We start from the raw sequence: 17,257 nt of genomic DNA on the forward strand, positions 1-17,257 counted from the left end.
AGGTGACCAGGTTGTTATTGCCTCTCTCTCTCTCTCTCTCTCTCTCTCTCTCTCTCTCTCTCTCTCTCTCTCTCTCTCTCTCTCTCTCTCTCTGCAGGCATCTTCATCTCGCCCAAGGGAGTGCTGAGGGAGACAGGCAGCGTGGGCATGTCGCTGGTGGTGTGGGTGATGTGTGGCCTCATGTCGCTGGTGGGCGCGCTATGCTATGCAGAGCTGGGCACATCCATACCAAAATCAGGTGGAGACTATGCGTACATTAATGCTGGCTTTGGCTCCCTCCCTGCCTTCCTTTTCCTCTGGGCTGCCAACCTCATCTTTGTGTAAAGTTAAGTTTGTTGTGCAAGTGTTCAAGTGGTGGCCATCATGTCTTTATAAGTGCATAAGGGTTTTGCCATCTTACTAATATCTTACTTGATCTTAATACTTAGTGCTGTGATAACTTTACACTGAAAACTGTAACTTAATGCTCATCTAGAACATTTCACATTCCTTAGTTCACTGTTATATTATCAAAGCTTTGGCCTTCTCTCTGTAATGTGTTGCTATACTGGTACAGTGCCTGTGTCCCTCTTACTTGATCTTAGTACTTATTAATGCCATGATAACTATGCACACTGTATAACCTTAATGTTCACCTCCCATTCAAGCATCCAAAACTGTACATATTCCTTAGTTCACTGGCATATTGCTAATGCTTTGGTCTTCTTCAATAGTGTGTGCTGTACTGATGCCTCTGTCCCTCTCCAGGCCCACCACCAATGCCATCATGGCGCTGCCCTTTGCCAAGTATGTGATTCAACCGTTCTTCCCCAACTGTGACCTGCCAGACGATGCTGTGCGGCTCATTGCAGCACTGTCCATATGTGAGTGATGCTTTGGTCCTAGAGCACACACACACACACACACACACACACACACACACACACAAAGAGTACAAAGAGTAGTCACTATGATGGTTCCGGAGTTGAGTAAGTTGACCTTTGAAGAGAGATTAAGAATGCTGGAAATTCCTATCCTTGAAAATAGGAGACAGAGAGGGGATTTAATAAACATCTATAGAATGATAAATGGTATGAAAAATATGAACAAAGAATGTTTTATAACTTTAGACACACAGAGTACAAGGGGACACAGTAAGAAATTGAAGAAGTAAGAAGTTGAAGAACTATTGAAGAGACATCAAAAAGTATAGTTTTCCTCACAGAAGTGTGAACAAATGGAATGAACTCAGTGAAGATGTTGTCAATGCAATAATTGTGTAGGAGTACATAGATACACCATTAGAAGTTCGAAGTAGGTTCCAGTAATGTGGTTTGCACCTCGTTGGGTACTGCCACGGTCTCGGTCATTCGGCTGACTGGACGCCTACCGAAAACACCACACACTCACGCCTGCAGTGGTTTTCCTTTATTGTGATTTAAGCACCACCTGGAGTTTGGGTAAGCTCTTTGTATTATGATGGTATTGTGATTATGATATATTTATTTAATATCAACTTTGATGAACATGTAAGTGTATGTGATTACAGTTAAAAGTATTTGGGTGATCTTGTTAAGTACTTATTGTGAATGTACCTTGTTGGTTATATTTGATAGAAACATGATTTTCTATGGAGTTGGATCAGTATAACATTTCCAGACCATGTTTATATTATAACTTGTGATGTGTCCGCTAAATTCGTGTAGGATTTCGTATTCACTTAATTGGTTGTTGGCAGGCCTCTGTTGTATACTTGCTGTGACCGTGTCTGGGGAATCTAACTGCGCCTGTGAACAGCGCCCGCAAATAAACTCACGGCACCTGTCTGGAAGTTTCTGTACCAATCCCCGCTCTACAACTGTCCATGCTTTTAAGACCAAACTGGATATATACAGAGATAGGATACTATGAGATTACTCCCCTCCCATAAACCACAACTAGGTAAACTAGGTAAACACACACACACACACACACACACACACACACACATTGTTTTATTTATTTATTTTTTTTTTTCATTCTTATAATTCCAGCATCTTTTCATCTTTAGATATATAGATATTTTTTTTACTGCACCAAGAAAAATATATACAGTATATACACATTATAGGTTGTGGTCCATCAAAAAACACATTAAAAAGGTTTTGACCAGTTCTTATGCTTTTATAAGTATTACATCATACAGAGTTTCTTTTGACAGATTTACTATATTATGTATATTATGGTTCTCTGTAATAATGAAAGTCATTGTTTATTATTTCTGTTTAGAGTTGTGTAGTTTTTTAATATTTGACTGTCACTGTGTCCTGACAGCACTGAATTGCTGGAATGTACGAGTCACCACCAAGCTGCAGGATTTCTTCATGGTGACCAAGATTGGTGCATTGCTCATTGTCATCATTGCTGGCATCGTCCACCTTTGCATGGGTGAGTGAACAAGTGAGCCAGTGAGTGAGTGAGTGAATGTGTCTTTAGCAGCGTTGCCTTTCACTGCAATGCCATCAGCCAGTCAGTCAGTCAGGTGTCAGTCTACATTATATTAATTTTGGGGAGTCTTGTATCCCATAGCTATTAAGTATATTTAAAAGACTGATGTTTACTTTATTTTTTGTAGGGATAGAACAAAATCATGTGTGTCTGAGACCTCACATAGCAAGTTTGATTGATCCTGTTGTGAAATCTTGTTAATTGTAGTAGCACACCAATCTAATCATTCTTTAGTGCCTTCAGTTATATGTGTTCATGTTTCCTATGGCTTTCTATTTTAACCCTTGTTTAAGTCTTGTTAGTAAGCCATTTTTATGCATAGAACTTTGCCTTATTGTGCTTTTGTTGATTCTTTACAGTCAAGATGTGAAAAATCCAAGTTCCAGAACACATTAAAAATTCTTAATAGTCTTTCTGAAGTACACAAAAAAAAAAAAAATCTACATCATAATAATCTTCACCTCCACTTTTCAGGCAACACTGGAAACTTCCACAACTCCTTCCAGGGCACCAGCACTGAGCCAGGCGAGATAGCTGTCTCCTTCTACTCAGGCATATTTTCCTATGCTGGATGGAACTACCTCAACTTCATGACGGAGGAGCTGAAGAACCCATTTGTGTGAGTACCGTCTCTCCCTCACTTGGCACCACACTGCCACTCACACCAGCTGGTTTGTAGGCCTTGGCTCAAGCTTTACTGTGACAAGACACAAACACAAGGCAAAGCAGGACTGACTGTGAGGTGCTTCCCTTATGGTCCAAGCAGTAAAAACTTGTCCTTTTGGGTTGTCAGATTTGGGTTCAAGCTCTAGTCAGGTTTACCTCGCTCATTTATGATAGATTAATTTCTTGCTGTTTTGTAATGGAGAGCATACTTCTTTGTAGAGTTGTGACAGAATGGTCTATCTTTTTAAGCATATACCTTTGCTTTTTATCTGTTATCTATAAATCGTGATATGTGAATCATCTCTTTCCATTTTGGACTTGTATATTTTGCAAATGATCTATATGTCTTTGTACCAAATTAACATGCCACTTAAAGGTATCATGAATGCAAATTACCTTTCTGTTTTTGTATTATTTTGATTTCTTTGTTGGAGTGACAAATATTGTTTCATTGGTTACAGTGTTTTCCTCATAAAGTATTTTTGTTCCTTCCTTGGATTCTGTATAACTATTTTTGTATAAATTTATGTGAAGGAAATAGTAATATCTTGTTCACATTATAGGTTTTCTATATATTACATCTTCACAAGAAATAATTAAGAACAGCTTCACTAGAATATGAGCAACATTGTGAAGGTTATGTCCTGTTAGTACATAATTAATTTTGAGAAATACAAGGAGCTCAATGATCAGATATCACCACCAGTCACCACCAGTCCTGTTAACATCACACCCTGCCCACAGTAACCTGCCCCGGGCCATCTACATCTCCCTGCCACTGGTGACGCTGGTCTACGTGATGGCCAGTGTTGCCTGCCTGGCTGTGCTCTCCCCTGTCGACATGCTGGCCTCTGATGCCATTGCTGTTGTGAGTACACCATTGACAGCTTCCATGAGTAATTTGCATTGTGTTGTTGATGGCACCATGTGACTGTTGTGGCACAAGTGATAGATAAGTTAGTCAGATCATTCAGTAATTACTCTTATAGAGAATGTAATTATAGCAGACATTGCTCTGACTTTTCTAGTGTTTTGAGTCCATTCTTTAAACTTTACAATTATATGCAATAGCTTAGATATTTTGGTTCTCCTATTACCATACCACAGTGTATTTATGTTAGAGGAAAAGACAATAATCAGGAATTATCATTAATATTAAATTTGGCTTATCTAGCAGCTGCAGACTTCAAGCATTATATAATATGAAAATTACTTACCTTTCTAAATTTTCTCCCCATTGTTTTTTGATAATTTTATCCCACGCTATCCAAGCTAATGGTCAGTGTTACAGAACATAACCTTAGTTGTTGTTGTTGCCTTGATGACAGACCTTTGCTGACCGTCTAATGGGCAGCGGCAGCTGGGTGATGCCCTTGCTGGTGGCCCTCTCAGCCTTTGGTGGTCTCTCAGTGCACATCATGACTTCCTCCAGGTGGGTGTTGCTCCTGCTAGCCTTTCAGATCTATTTTCATCTGTTCACCACCTATTTTGTTTGTTGATGTAATATATATATAATTTTCCCAGCTGATTCATCACTCTTCCTGACCACCTGCTCTTAGATAGGGAAAACTAGCTAAATCCCACTACATCTCGGGCTATTTATCTCTATACCAGGCTTGTTTTATCCTTCAGGGTAGATAGGCAAGGCAAGGCATCAACATCAGGGTCTGGAGAAAATTTAACTGCTCTTCCTCTCATACACTTGACTCATCATAACCACAAATGCATACTACTTCACTTCAGGATTGTCTAGTTCTTTTTGACTGAGGAATTTAGGCTTTCTTAATTCAAAACACAATTAAGAACACAAGAGAACTTGTAAAAGAAGCCATCAGGCCTACATGTGGCAGTCCATGCAGGGAACATACTGACACATCTATTTCTATCTTTCATTGTCATCCATCAATTATAAGAAACATAAGAAAATTCTCTCTCTCTCTCTCTCTCTCTCTCTCTCTCTCTCTCTCTCTCATACCTAGTCTCACATCTGGTGTTATACTCCTGCGTTCAGGTTTTCTGTCATATATGAATAGCTGTAGTGTTTGGTGAAAATACCACTGCTATATTAAGAGATTTCCTGCTTCATTTATAACCACTAATGATGATGGAGTTCAATTCTAAAGTTATCTTATTTATTTTAACAGAGAATCCACTTTATTCAAGAATTTAGATATACTTGATTGCAAGATTTCCATGAGCTCCACAATCCATTCCTTTCATACTCTCCCTCTACTCTCTGTCAGATTTAGAGCACAAGTTATGACTGGTAGTAATGCCCCACTCACCAGCTTAATGATGTTGACAGGTTGTGCTTTGTGGGTGCAAGACAAGGCCACTTCCCAGACAACCTTGCTCTCATCAACTGCAAATGCAACACTCCAATGTCTTCTCTCATCTTCCTGGTAAGACATTGTGCAATGCTATGTGTGCGTGTGTGTGTTTATAGGTTTTTATTATTGTCATTAACAGATTCATTGCTGTGGCTTTTATGTATTTTAAAACAGTATGTGTGACACCTTTCATAATTTTTGTGAATAGTAGCTTTGGTTCAATTAGTCCTCTACATGTTGCAGTTGTGTTCTTTTGAAGTTGGACAAAAACAACATAATTTTTTGTGTTATTTTCAATGTTTTTTTTGTCAGTAAAATACTACTACCACTACTACTGTGTGTGTGTGTGTGTGTGAGCATGCATCATGGTCCTTATGGTGTCCCCTCAGGATGTGCAGTGTGAGCTAATATTTTGACAGATGGAAAGAAGTATGGAAGTGAATGTACTTATGTGTACATTATTGCTTACCTACACAAACATTTTTTAGTTCTTAACTTCATCAGTCTCTAGTTTCCAAGTTGATGTATTTGTATGAAAAGTGATTGATGAGTTTTCCTAGAGTTATTAATAGATTTACACACACACACACACACACACACACACACACACACACACACACACACACACACACACACACACACACACACACACACAAACACACAGTTTTTATATATTATTCAGTCAGACAGAACACATCCTCACAAATGAAGAAAATAGATTTAGGTTGGAATGTTTAGTTAGCTTGGTGCGTCTAAAAGTGAATATTTGTCTAAATGCAGTTTGTCTATTATTTTCTTGTAATCACCTTCTGTATCAGAACAAAAGCATGTGGGACTAGTTCAAAGTACCTGGTGCCACAGCCCCACATGATGAGATCTGGCACAACTGCCTGTAATGCCCCTTCATGCTCTCCTTCACTCAGTCATTAACAGTTTGTCTTACCGAATGAGAGGTTGACAAAGCATTCCATTTTAACCACAGTTTGGAATATTCACAAAGACTCACCTCCACCTCCTCTCCTTCCTCTTCCAGGGCCTGTTGTCACTGGTCTACCTCTCCACCATGGACATCTACCGCCTCATTGACTACGCCAGCTTTGTAGAGAGTTAATTCATCCTGTGCAGTATCGCCATTCTGCTGTACATGTGCTGGAAATACCCTGACATGGAGCGGCCCATCAAGGTGAGCACCAGACAGCAGTGGTGGCTGTGATTATGATCTGCCTGTGGTTTTATTTTTATTTATTTATATATATTTTTTTTATTAATTTATTGTTATTTGTTTATTTATTTATTTGTGTGTGTGTGTGTGTTTCTCACAACTCAATATGGGAATGGGATTATGATGATGATTCAGCCTTAGAAAATGGAGCAATGGAAGAAGATGGAATAACAGGATAAGAAAAAAATACTGAAAGAGGAGAAGCAGGAGAAAAATAGGGCTAGCAGGAAAAAGAGAATAGGATGTTACTTGGGAACAACAGCAATTGATCTGAAAGGAGAGGTGAAAACCCCACACTGGTGGATTACCAGTTTCAGGTATCATGGCCTGCTGTGTGAGAGTGCTGGCCCAGGGAGTCAATCCCCAACAACTTGGGTCTCATGGCTGCCTTTACAGGAAAACCTGTTTCATTAAGTCTGTTCACTGAAAGCTGAACTAGGCAAGCTGTGTCACCCTAGATGAATTAGTGAGAAATAAAGAAAATGTATCAATAAATGCATCGCCAACATGAGTTAGGCACCACTGCGGCCACACAACCACCACATCAATACATACTACCTCCTCAGAGCTTATTTATAGTTGAAATGTATAATTATCATGATGATCTGTTGAACAACAGACAAACCACTTCACTCTGAGAAGGCTGTGTGTGTGTAGCTGAAAGAGGACATAGTTGTCACAGAAATTATACTAAATATATAGACAAATGGCATGCTGATAATTAGAACAGGACACAGATGCCACAAGACTACAACGCCTCCCTCTCTGTGCAGGTGAACATCATCGTTCCCATCGCCTTCCTGCTGGTGTGTGGCTTCCTGGTGTTTCTGCTGCTGTATGTGCGGCCATATGAGGTGGGCAAGGGCCTGCTCATCACTGGCTCTGGGGTGCCTGCCTACTTCCTCTTTGTGTACTGGCAGAACAAGCCAAAAATTGTCAGAACAGCACTTGGTGAGTGGTCTGTTTATGGTTGTCCTTTTGTTGATGGGATGTTAGGCCAGTGTGCCACAAAATAGTAGCAAGACAATACTGAGTGTTATGAATGAGCCCTTACTTGTGGAGGGGCACTGAAAGACTAGGGCTTTCTTTTCCATCTTTCTTGAATATTTCTTGATAATGTGAGTAATATTCACTGTTTGCCATATTTTCCTTGGCAAGAAAATAAATGATGAACAGTATGGTTTACCACCTTCTTACATTAAACTATTTCAGTGCCATCTATTCACTCACCAACAGCTGGAGCAAGGAATATACATCCATGACCTAGAGCAATTGGTGCAACACCCTACTCGTATTCCTGACCGTCTTGGAGATACGCCCAACATCCTTGACCTTTTCCTGACCTCTAATCCTTCTGCTTATGCTGTCACCCTTTCTTCTCCGTTGGGCTCCTCCGATCACAATCTCATATCTTTATCTTGTCCTATCACTCCAATCCCTCCTCAGGATCCCCCTAAGCGAAGGTGCCTCTGGCGTTTTGCCTCTGCTAGTTGGGGGGACCTGAGGCGGTATTTTGCTGATTTTCCTTGGAATGACTACTGCTTCCGTGTCAGAGACCCGTCTTTGTGTGCTGAGCGCATAACAGAGGTGATAGTGTCTGGCATGGAGGCGTACATTCCTCACTCTTTTTCTCGTCCTAAACCTTCTAAACCTTGGTTTAACACAGCTTGTTCTCGTGCTATACATGATAGAGAGGTGGCCCACAAAAGGTACTTAAGCCTTCCTTCACCAGAATCTCATGCACTTTATATTTCTGCCCGGAACCATGCCAAGTCTGTTCTCCAACTAGCCAAAAACTCCTTCATTAACAGAAAATGTTAAAAACTTTCAAGATCTAACTCCCCTCGTGATTTCTGGCATCTAGCCAAAAATATCTCCAATAACTTTGCTTCTTCTTCTTTCCCTCCTCTACTTCAACCAGATGGCACCACTGCTATCACATCTATTTCTAAAGCTGAACTCTTTGCTCAAACCTTTGCTAAAAACTCTACCTTGGACGATTCTGGGCTTGTTCCTCCCTCTCCTCCACCCTCTGACTACTTCATGCCTCGTATTAAAATTCTTCGTAATGATGTTTTCCATGCCCTCACTGGCCTAAACCCTCAGAAGGCTTATGGACCTGATGGGGTCCCTCCTATTGTTCTCCGAAACTGTGCCTCCGTGCTTGCACCTTGCCTAGTCAAACTCTTTCAGCTCTGTCTGTCAACATCTACCTTTCCTTCTTGCTGGAAGTTTGCCTACATTCAACCTGTTTCTAAAAAGGGTGACCGCTCTAATCCCTCAAACTACCGTCCTATTGCTTTAATTTCCTGCTTATCTAAAGTTTTTGAATCTATCCTCAACAGGAAGATTCTTAAACATCTATCACTTCACAACCTTCTATCTGATCGCCAGTATGGGTTCCGTCAAGGCCGCTCTACTGGTGATCTTCTCGCTTTCCTTACTGAGTCTTGGTCATCCTCTTTTAGAGACTTTGGTGAAACTTTTGCTGTTGCCTTGGACATATCAAAAGCCTTTGATAGAGTCTGGCACAAAGCTTTGATTTCCAAACTACCCTCCTACGGTTTCTATCCTTCTCTCTGTAACTTCATCTCAAGTTTCCTTTCTGACCGTTCTATTGCTGCTGTGGTAGACGGTCACTGTTCTTCTCCTAAATCTATTAACAGTGGTGTTCCTCAGGGTTCTGTCCTGTCACCCACTCTCTTCTTATTATTCATTAATGATCTTCTAAACCAAACTTCTTGTCCTATCCACTCCTATGCTGATGATACCACCCTGCACTTTTCCACGTCTTTTCATAGACGTCCAACCCTTCAGGAGGTAAACATATCACGCAGGGAAGCCACAGAACGCCTGACTTCTGATCTTTCTAAAATTTCTGATTGGGGCAGAGCAAACTTGGTATTGTTCAATGCCTCAAAAACTCAATTCCTCCATCTATCAACTCGACACAATCTTCCAGACAACTATCCCCTCTTCTTCAATGACACTCAACTGTCCCCCTCTTCTACACTGAACATCCTCGGTCTGTCCTTTACCTATAATCTGAACTGGAAACTTCACATCTCATCTCTAGCTAAAACAGCTTCTATGAAGTTAGGTGTTCTGAGACGTCTCCGCCAGTTTTTCTCACCCCCCCAGCTGCTAACTCTGTACAAGGGCCTTATCCGTCCATGTATGGAGTATGCTTCACATGTCTGGGGGGGTTCCACTCATACTGCTGTTCTAGACAGGGTGGAATCAAAAGCTTTTCGTCTCATCAACTCCTCTCCTCTAACTGACTGTCTTCAGCCTCTCTCTCACCGCCGCAATGTTGCATCTCTAGCTGTCTTCTACCGCTATTTTCATGCTAACTGCTCTTCTGATCTTGCTAACTGCATGCCTCCCCTCCTTCCGCGGCCTCGCTGCACAAGACTTTCTTCTTTCTCTCACTCCTATTCTGTCCACCTCTCTAATGCAAGAGTTAACCAGTATTCTCAATCATTCATCCCTTTCTCTGGTAAACTCTGGAACTTCTTGCCTGCTTCTGTATTTCCACCTTCCTATGACTTGAATTCCTTCAAGAGGGAGGTTTCAAGACACTTATCCACCAATTTTTGACCACTGCTTTGACCCTTTTAGGGACTGGCATTTCAGTGGGCATTTTTTTTTATTAGATTTTTGTTGCCCTTGGCCAGTATCCTTCCTACATAAAAAAAAAAAAAAAAAAAAAAAAAATACTTTCATTCATATAATAATGTAATAACATTCTCAGTACTTTTTTACATCTTAGCCTCAAGCTGTATAAATTTATGTGCATCTATCTCTATACTAAGCAGACATTCTCACAAAAAGTACAGAGAATTAAACTATCCATTCCCTCACACAGCATCACCTGACCTGGTGTCCACACATCCAAAACTGACATTGTCCTGTGTCCTTCCAACAGACCAACTCACTGTTTGGACACAGTTGCTCTTCGTATCTGTGAAAACTGAGTGAGGAGTGACTGACTGCACCTCCTCTACCATTACTACCATCACTGCTGCTGCTACTGCTGCTGCTGCTGCTGCTGCTGCCCTACCACAGCTGCCAAGAAATGCACTTGTGTGTGTGTGTGTGTGTGTGTGTGTGTGTGTGTGTGTGTGTGTGTGTCATCATATCATACAGCCTTCACATATTTTATCCACTTGGTTATGGTTCTGTGCATCATGGCAAATCACACTGCTGGTAGACAATGGATATCTGAAATGTTCCCTACTTTAATCCCCTCTGAACTGCTGTTACTGCTGCTGCTGCTGGATCCTTGGTGATCTGTTTGTATTTTTGCTCAAGTGGCTTGTGTGTGTGTGTGTGTGTGTGTGTACTGATGGACCTTGGGAGGGCAGCTGGATGGTGTGAACTGTTGTCAGTGATGACAACATGCACACACACATGTGGCAAAAGCAACACAGCAGCAGATTTGTCAGCCTGGATATGCTCTTTGTAATCTGTGATACTTTTCAGAAGGGGAATATTGAAGGTTTTATACATTATTTATTAGTTATTGTATTTTGGTCATAGGCTGATTTTGCACCACTTTAGCTGATAATTTGAAATTGGTTCTGAACCCAAGAAATACTTGAAGGTGCAATTTTCAGATAAATTAAATAGTATTCCAATTGTACATAGAGATAACAGAAAGTAAGTGAGAGTATTACATAACTGTTTTTGGTATTTTGATTTTTAGGTTTTCACCAAGAGGGTTGTTAGTCCTGGTCTTTGCTTACTGCCTGTCTGGACCTCACAGTGGTGATGGGAAGCCTCAAGCGTGTGACTGTCTGGCAGCTGTGTGGGCCATTCTGGATGAGTATGTGCTGGATAGATGTTAACTGGCACCACATGAGCTTATTTGTTGGCAGATCCAGATGTTGGGAGTACCACAGTTGCTGAGACAATGAGGCAGTCCTGTTAGGGAAGTTTAGTGACTGAACACTGAAGGTTGACCAAACTCCTCTTGGGCTACAGCTATCATTGTACTCATAGCTCAATGGGTAAAGAGTTGTGTACCTTGAATGTTTTGATGGGAATCCTAGTGCTATTCCCCTTATGCCTTGCTCAGCAGGTGTCTGTGAGACCTGTGGATGGTGGTGTTATCACAGTCAAAAATGTTTTATTGTCCCACACTTTTTCCCATTGTCTTCAACATTTTCCCTTAGTATCAAGTCCAATAATCCACAGACTCTCCTCACAAATATAACAGGTGACAGATGCTAAGGAGGTGACAGGACTTCAGATTGAGGGAAATGCTAAACACTGGGAGTGAGTGTGGCAAATTACATGACCTCTGACCAGACTAGACCAACAGGATAAATGAACATGGCCTAACTCCAGGCTGTGCTGTGTTGAGGCAGTCCTGGGGTGAGGTGACAGCTGGTGTGACACTCATAGTCACTGGAGCAGCCAAGAAGCCTCACGACAATTATAAATTGATTAGCTTTGGCACAAGCCTTTGTTATCAGCTAGGCTTGCCTCCTTCACAATGCTCCTGTCTTCCCCTCTGGTGGTCAGCCACTGCCTGCACCTCTGCCTTGTAGGGAATTTACCTCCTGCTCATGAGTGACACGATGAAGAAAAGGAAATAAATGTACATCTTTTCATCTCTGCATGGGACAAATGAGGGCTGTGTGTGTGTATTTCATAATTTATCTTATTTTTTTTCTGGGGATTTATGGTGCTGAAAGACAAGAAAATTCATGCATACATTATGATCACTCATTATTAATCTTTTTATTTTATTATCCTTTTCATTATCATCAAGACCGTGCTGGGCTTTAATTAATGTGTGTGTGTGTGTAATTATAGATATGTAGTTGTATTCATGTCCGGTGGCAAATCAGATATATTTTGCTTATTGGTGAGAGAGAGAGAGAGAGAGAGAGTAGTTTTGGCCCAACAGTGAGTAATGATGATGTGTAAAGCATATTCTTCTAGGAGCAAATGAGGCAATGTGTCCGCCAGGCATCAACATGTCACTTCATTGTTACCATGTTTTTAAGCATGAAATAAATGTGCCTTTTTTACAGCTAGCTTGTTTGATTGTCATCAAGTGTGTGTGTGTGTGTGTGTGTCATGCGAATCTTTCTGGACTAGCCGTCCCAGCTATTCTCTCTGTAGAGTTTAGAGATCATGATTATGGTTTAAATACAAGGAAGCTACAGACTTGAGCTTCCTTGAGATGAGTAAGTTGAGACCTGTCACGCAGCACGTTCCATTGGCTCACGGCTGAGAGGATGAGGATTCGACTCCCGGGCCGAGAGGAGAGGAGCTGTGGGATTTGTCTCCCTCCCTTGCTGGAGTGCAGACCCCCTACTAAGATGCCTCTATTCATGGGGGATCCATCTAAAGTTGTGATCCAAGGCATTCTGTGTAGCATGGTGCAGTGTGACCCACCAGGGATCCATGGTTTGGTGGAGGTCAAGAATTCTACCCATCGTCTACATTCCTTGGTTGAGGTGGTTCCTCGTGAACATGGCGGGTATCGTGAATCATTATTTCTGCTGTTTCTGTCGTATGAGTTAAAATATTTGTCTAGCGATGTCAAAGGATGGCCAAACATAAAACAAGCGGTGGTTGGTAATATTCAAGAACAGCAGGCGAGGATTGAAAACCGTAGTGAACTGGTGAAATGAGCGAAGCTAGGAGGTTGTGCACATGTTCATTATAATGTTGCTTTACCTCAGATGATAAAATACCCATCATGGTGTATATATATTAAAACCAATGCAGTCCAAACATGAATAATCCGAATCCAAAGTTGGAACGAAGCCGGATTCCGGACGGACACCACGATAGCTGTCTCGTGTGCGCACTGCGCAGTGTACTTGGTCGTGAGGAGTGACATCAATGCTTGTCTTTCTCGCCTGAGTCGTTGACGTGCAAGGACGTCTCGTTGTTCTTCTCCTGTGACCAGAGGTGTACTCTGTCGTTAAGGCCGTGGGTGGTGCACATGTGCCGGACAGCCAGCTGATGGGCGCCAGACTGTAATGGTGATCAGCCGGCTGCTACTGCCACCAGAGCCGGTGAGGCCATGAACTGCTCCTCTCTGCCGCCTCCAGATGGACCATCTGCCCTTCGACCACATCTGGTAAGGCTTGTGTCCATTCCCTAAAACTAGTACAGCTGACTTGGCCTGGCAGTGGCCTTCCTCCCGCTGCCTCGGTATCCCCGCTGGGGATGCCTCCCCGCCCCTCCCTCGTTCCCGCCAACCCTGACCTATATTTAGGTGGTAGTCTAGAGTGATAGTCAAACTGGGTACATGGTGCACCCTAGGGCGCATGATGTTTTTCGAAGGATACTTGGAAATAATTGGGTACATGACATGGCTAGTGCATGTAAGAGTGCACAGTGGGCAAAGATGTTTTAGAAACAAAATTGTGTGTCATGTAGCATGTACATGACATGGCCAGTATGTATTAGAGTGCACAGTAGTACTCTAATACATATACATGAAGCAAATTGTGTCATGTAAGAAATTAATTTAAACTTAAATTAAAATATTACAAATTAGCGTATTGTATATTACACTTGGACGCAACTCGCGCCTCACAGGTTTTGAGTTGTAGCATTTTGCTTTATAGTACATCTAGTACTTATAAAACAGTTATGTAGGATGGGGTGATTATTTTTTATTATTAAAACAGAGACGTGCTACTTTAATTTATATTTTTCAGTCTTGAAACTATGTATTTTTTATTTTTTTATTTATTTTTTTTTTGTAATTCATTATCCTATGTGTTAGGATACATGAATATCTCAAAAGCTCCCTTGAAGGTCCATGAGCTTATAAAAGGTTGGGAAGCAGTGGTCTAGAGGATCCGCCTCACTGTTGCGGCGTTCCGCCACTGGTGCCCGTCCTGGCGTCCTTCTCTCCCTTTCTCTCAAGGCCGCTTGGTCGGGTAGTGCTTTGGAGGTGACGGACCAAGGGGTTGTACAGAGTGAGGATCATTTCTTTCATTTATGTTCAAATGATCTGCCGATTAAGACAATTATTTTGTTCAGGTTGTTTACGGCTTACGAACATTGTTGGCTGTTTTAGGCTGCTCGATATTGTTACTCCTAAAGGGAAGGAAGTCCTGGATGAGTGTGTGGGTGTACCTTGGCGTCAGCAAAACAAGGTTAGTGAGTGTCCATGAAAGGAGGAGGAGGAGGGAAAGAGAAAAATAGTATTAGTACTACTACTAATAATAATAATGCAATATGTGGTATAAATTATTGCATATCGCAGAGTCTCGTGGCGTAATGCATCCCACAATTACGTATTTGCTTTTTTATACGAAACATGGTTACACTTCTTTCAAGTTCACAGAAAACGGATTTTCACAACAAAAGGAGAACCTCACAGAACCAAGGACTATTTTGAAACACTTCTGTGCCACGCCTCCACTACTTTCAGAAGACTGTAGTTGAAGTTGCAAGGGTCTTCAAGGGTGTTTTTATATTTCTGGTGGCAGATAAACAAGATTCTCTTGTTATGAACAAGAGAAAGACTCTAGAGAACTCGGCTGATCAAGTCTGTGGCCTTTGAACATTGTCGTATTGAGAGAGTGAAGCGTTTCAGAATACAGGCATCAAACACAACGAGGCGTGATCCGAAGCTGTGTTGGTGCTCCGATCAGAAGAGTGAGAAAGCCGCGGCGCTCAGATCACACACACAGTCCTGCCGCCAGTCGTCGCCCAGCCTCGGATGGCGGAGGGGGCACGCTTGTTTCCGATCCGGGATATGTGCTTGTGTTTCACTTGTGACGACTCTCTGACACCTCTGGACGGTTGTGTGTACCTGGCATCCCTGCAACACACACACACACACGTCCATGTACCATAGCTTATAATTTAACAGCAAAACATGATTACAAACATTTATAAAGACATCCAAAATTATAGAACCACAAACCAACATAACACCATAAGTTAATAAATACAAAATAAGTAACTATCAGATTACACACACACACACACACACACACACACACACACAGGCAGCAGCAGCAGCAGCAGCAGGATCGGGTGAACGGAGCCATACCTTCTCATCACCAGCAGGTCAAATGAAAGAGTTTTAAGTGCAGGAAAGTGAAAGGACTTCAGATAAAGTGAAGGAATACAAGTGAAGTGTTCGTAAAGTGTAATCTGACAAAGAAAGTGCAGGAAGAAAGAATGAAAGAGGGCAAGGCGGAGCGGTGCAGAAGGGAGGAACCAAGAAAGGATACGAAGCAAGGGTTTAAGGACGAGGGAGAGGAGGAGAAAGATATGGAAGTTAGCGAGAGTGTGGTGACTCTACCCATCGTCATGTATGGAGTACGCTTCTCATATGAGGGGGGAGGGGGGGAGGAGGATTCAACACTCCTGAACAGGCTGGAATCAGAAGTGTTTCGTCCTATCAGCCTTCTCCTCTAACTGACTCTTACTCAGCCTCTCTTCGCCGCAATGTTACATCTCTTCTTGCCTTCTGCCTCTACTAACACGCTGACTGCCCTTATGATCTTGTTAACTGCATGCCTCTCCTCTTCCCGCAGCCTCGCTGCACAAGACTTTCTACTTTCTCCCACCACTATTCTCTTCACTTCCCAAATGCCCAAATGCAGGATTTAACCAGTATTCACAATCTTTTAATCCTTTCACTGTTAAATTCTGGAACTCCCTGCTTGGTTCTGTATTCTGCCCTTCCTACGACCAGAATCCCTTCAAGGGGGAAGAGTCAAAACATTTTTCAAATTTTGGATTATCCGTTCTGTCCTTTTTCTTTAGTACCTAGCACCCCGGTGGTCCCTTTCTTATGAAATTTTTCCAGCCCCTGGCCAGTGCCACTACTACATAAAGAATACATAGATAAATCGCTAAACTTTTAATTTCGGAGAAGAAGAGCCTGAGTTAGCCCTTGACTTAATACACAGCAGAGGAGGAAAGTGCTTGAACTTTGCCGCATATTACACAACTTTTTTTTTTTTTACTATTCTTTCTTTTTGCTATATTTGAGGAACTAGACCTTGTAAAATATTGTTTTATGTACTCGTAAAGTCACTTGTCTTGCGTTTTGTATTTCTGTGAGTTTGGCACCCTGCTTTGGTTACAATATGATAAATGTGCGTGTTTGACATCAAGACTTTGCCTGTATTTATATTCTTGTTATCTATTTTAAAATCTGTTTTATGTATTTTTATAGGTGTAGTTAATACGATTTGCTTTTTATTTGATTTCATCAAACAAGTAAAAAAAGTGTTTACAGTAAAAAGAGAGAAAAAGGTTAAGAAATAGGTAAAATTAGTGTTGGTAAAACCTCAGCCTGTTCTTGTACGTGTCGTGTTCCAGTTGAGGTTGGCGTGACAAGTGGAAAAGACAAATATGGTGGTGATTTTATAGGTGGACTCTGAAGATACTTTATAGTGTATGAAGTGGCTACACTGTACAAGAGGTAGAGGTGAATGGGTATTACACGCACGGCAAGGAGGACAAGGTGGCAGGTCACCGCTGTCCTGTAAACACTCTGGAGGCACGTTGCCAAATGCACACTGATTTTCTCACACTGAGCTCATCGTGTCGTCTCATTCACGGAAGTCAG

At 41.7% G+C, this 17,257-nt stretch overlaps 1 protein-coding gene across 1 annotated transcript; it reads left to right on the forward strand.

Moving 5' to 3' along the window:
* Positions 1 to 74: 74 nt before the first annotated feature.
* Positions 75 to 12,727, forward strand: LOC135112274 (large neutral amino acids transporter small subunit 2-like). The gene is given in 10 exon segments (XM_064026566.1): positions 75 to 320; positions 748 to 863; positions 2,293 to 2,406; positions 2,941 to 3,085; positions 3,877 to 4,000; positions 4,461 to 4,564; positions 5,438 to 5,534; positions 6,496 to 6,645; positions 7,458 to 7,635; positions 10,613 to 12,727. Coding segments are annotated over 10 exon segments (1,254 nt in total). The 5' UTR covers positions 75 to 147; the 3' UTR covers positions 10,666 to 12,727.
* Positions 12,728 to 17,257: the final 4,530 nt, after the last annotated feature.

Source organism: Scylla paramamosain, chromosome 2 (assembly GCF_035594125.1).
Source record: "Scylla paramamosain isolate STU-SP2022 chromosome 2, ASM3559412v1, whole genome shotgun sequence".
Taxonomy (NCBI): domain Eukaryota; kingdom Metazoa; phylum Arthropoda; class Malacostraca; order Decapoda; family Portunidae; genus Scylla; species Scylla paramamosain.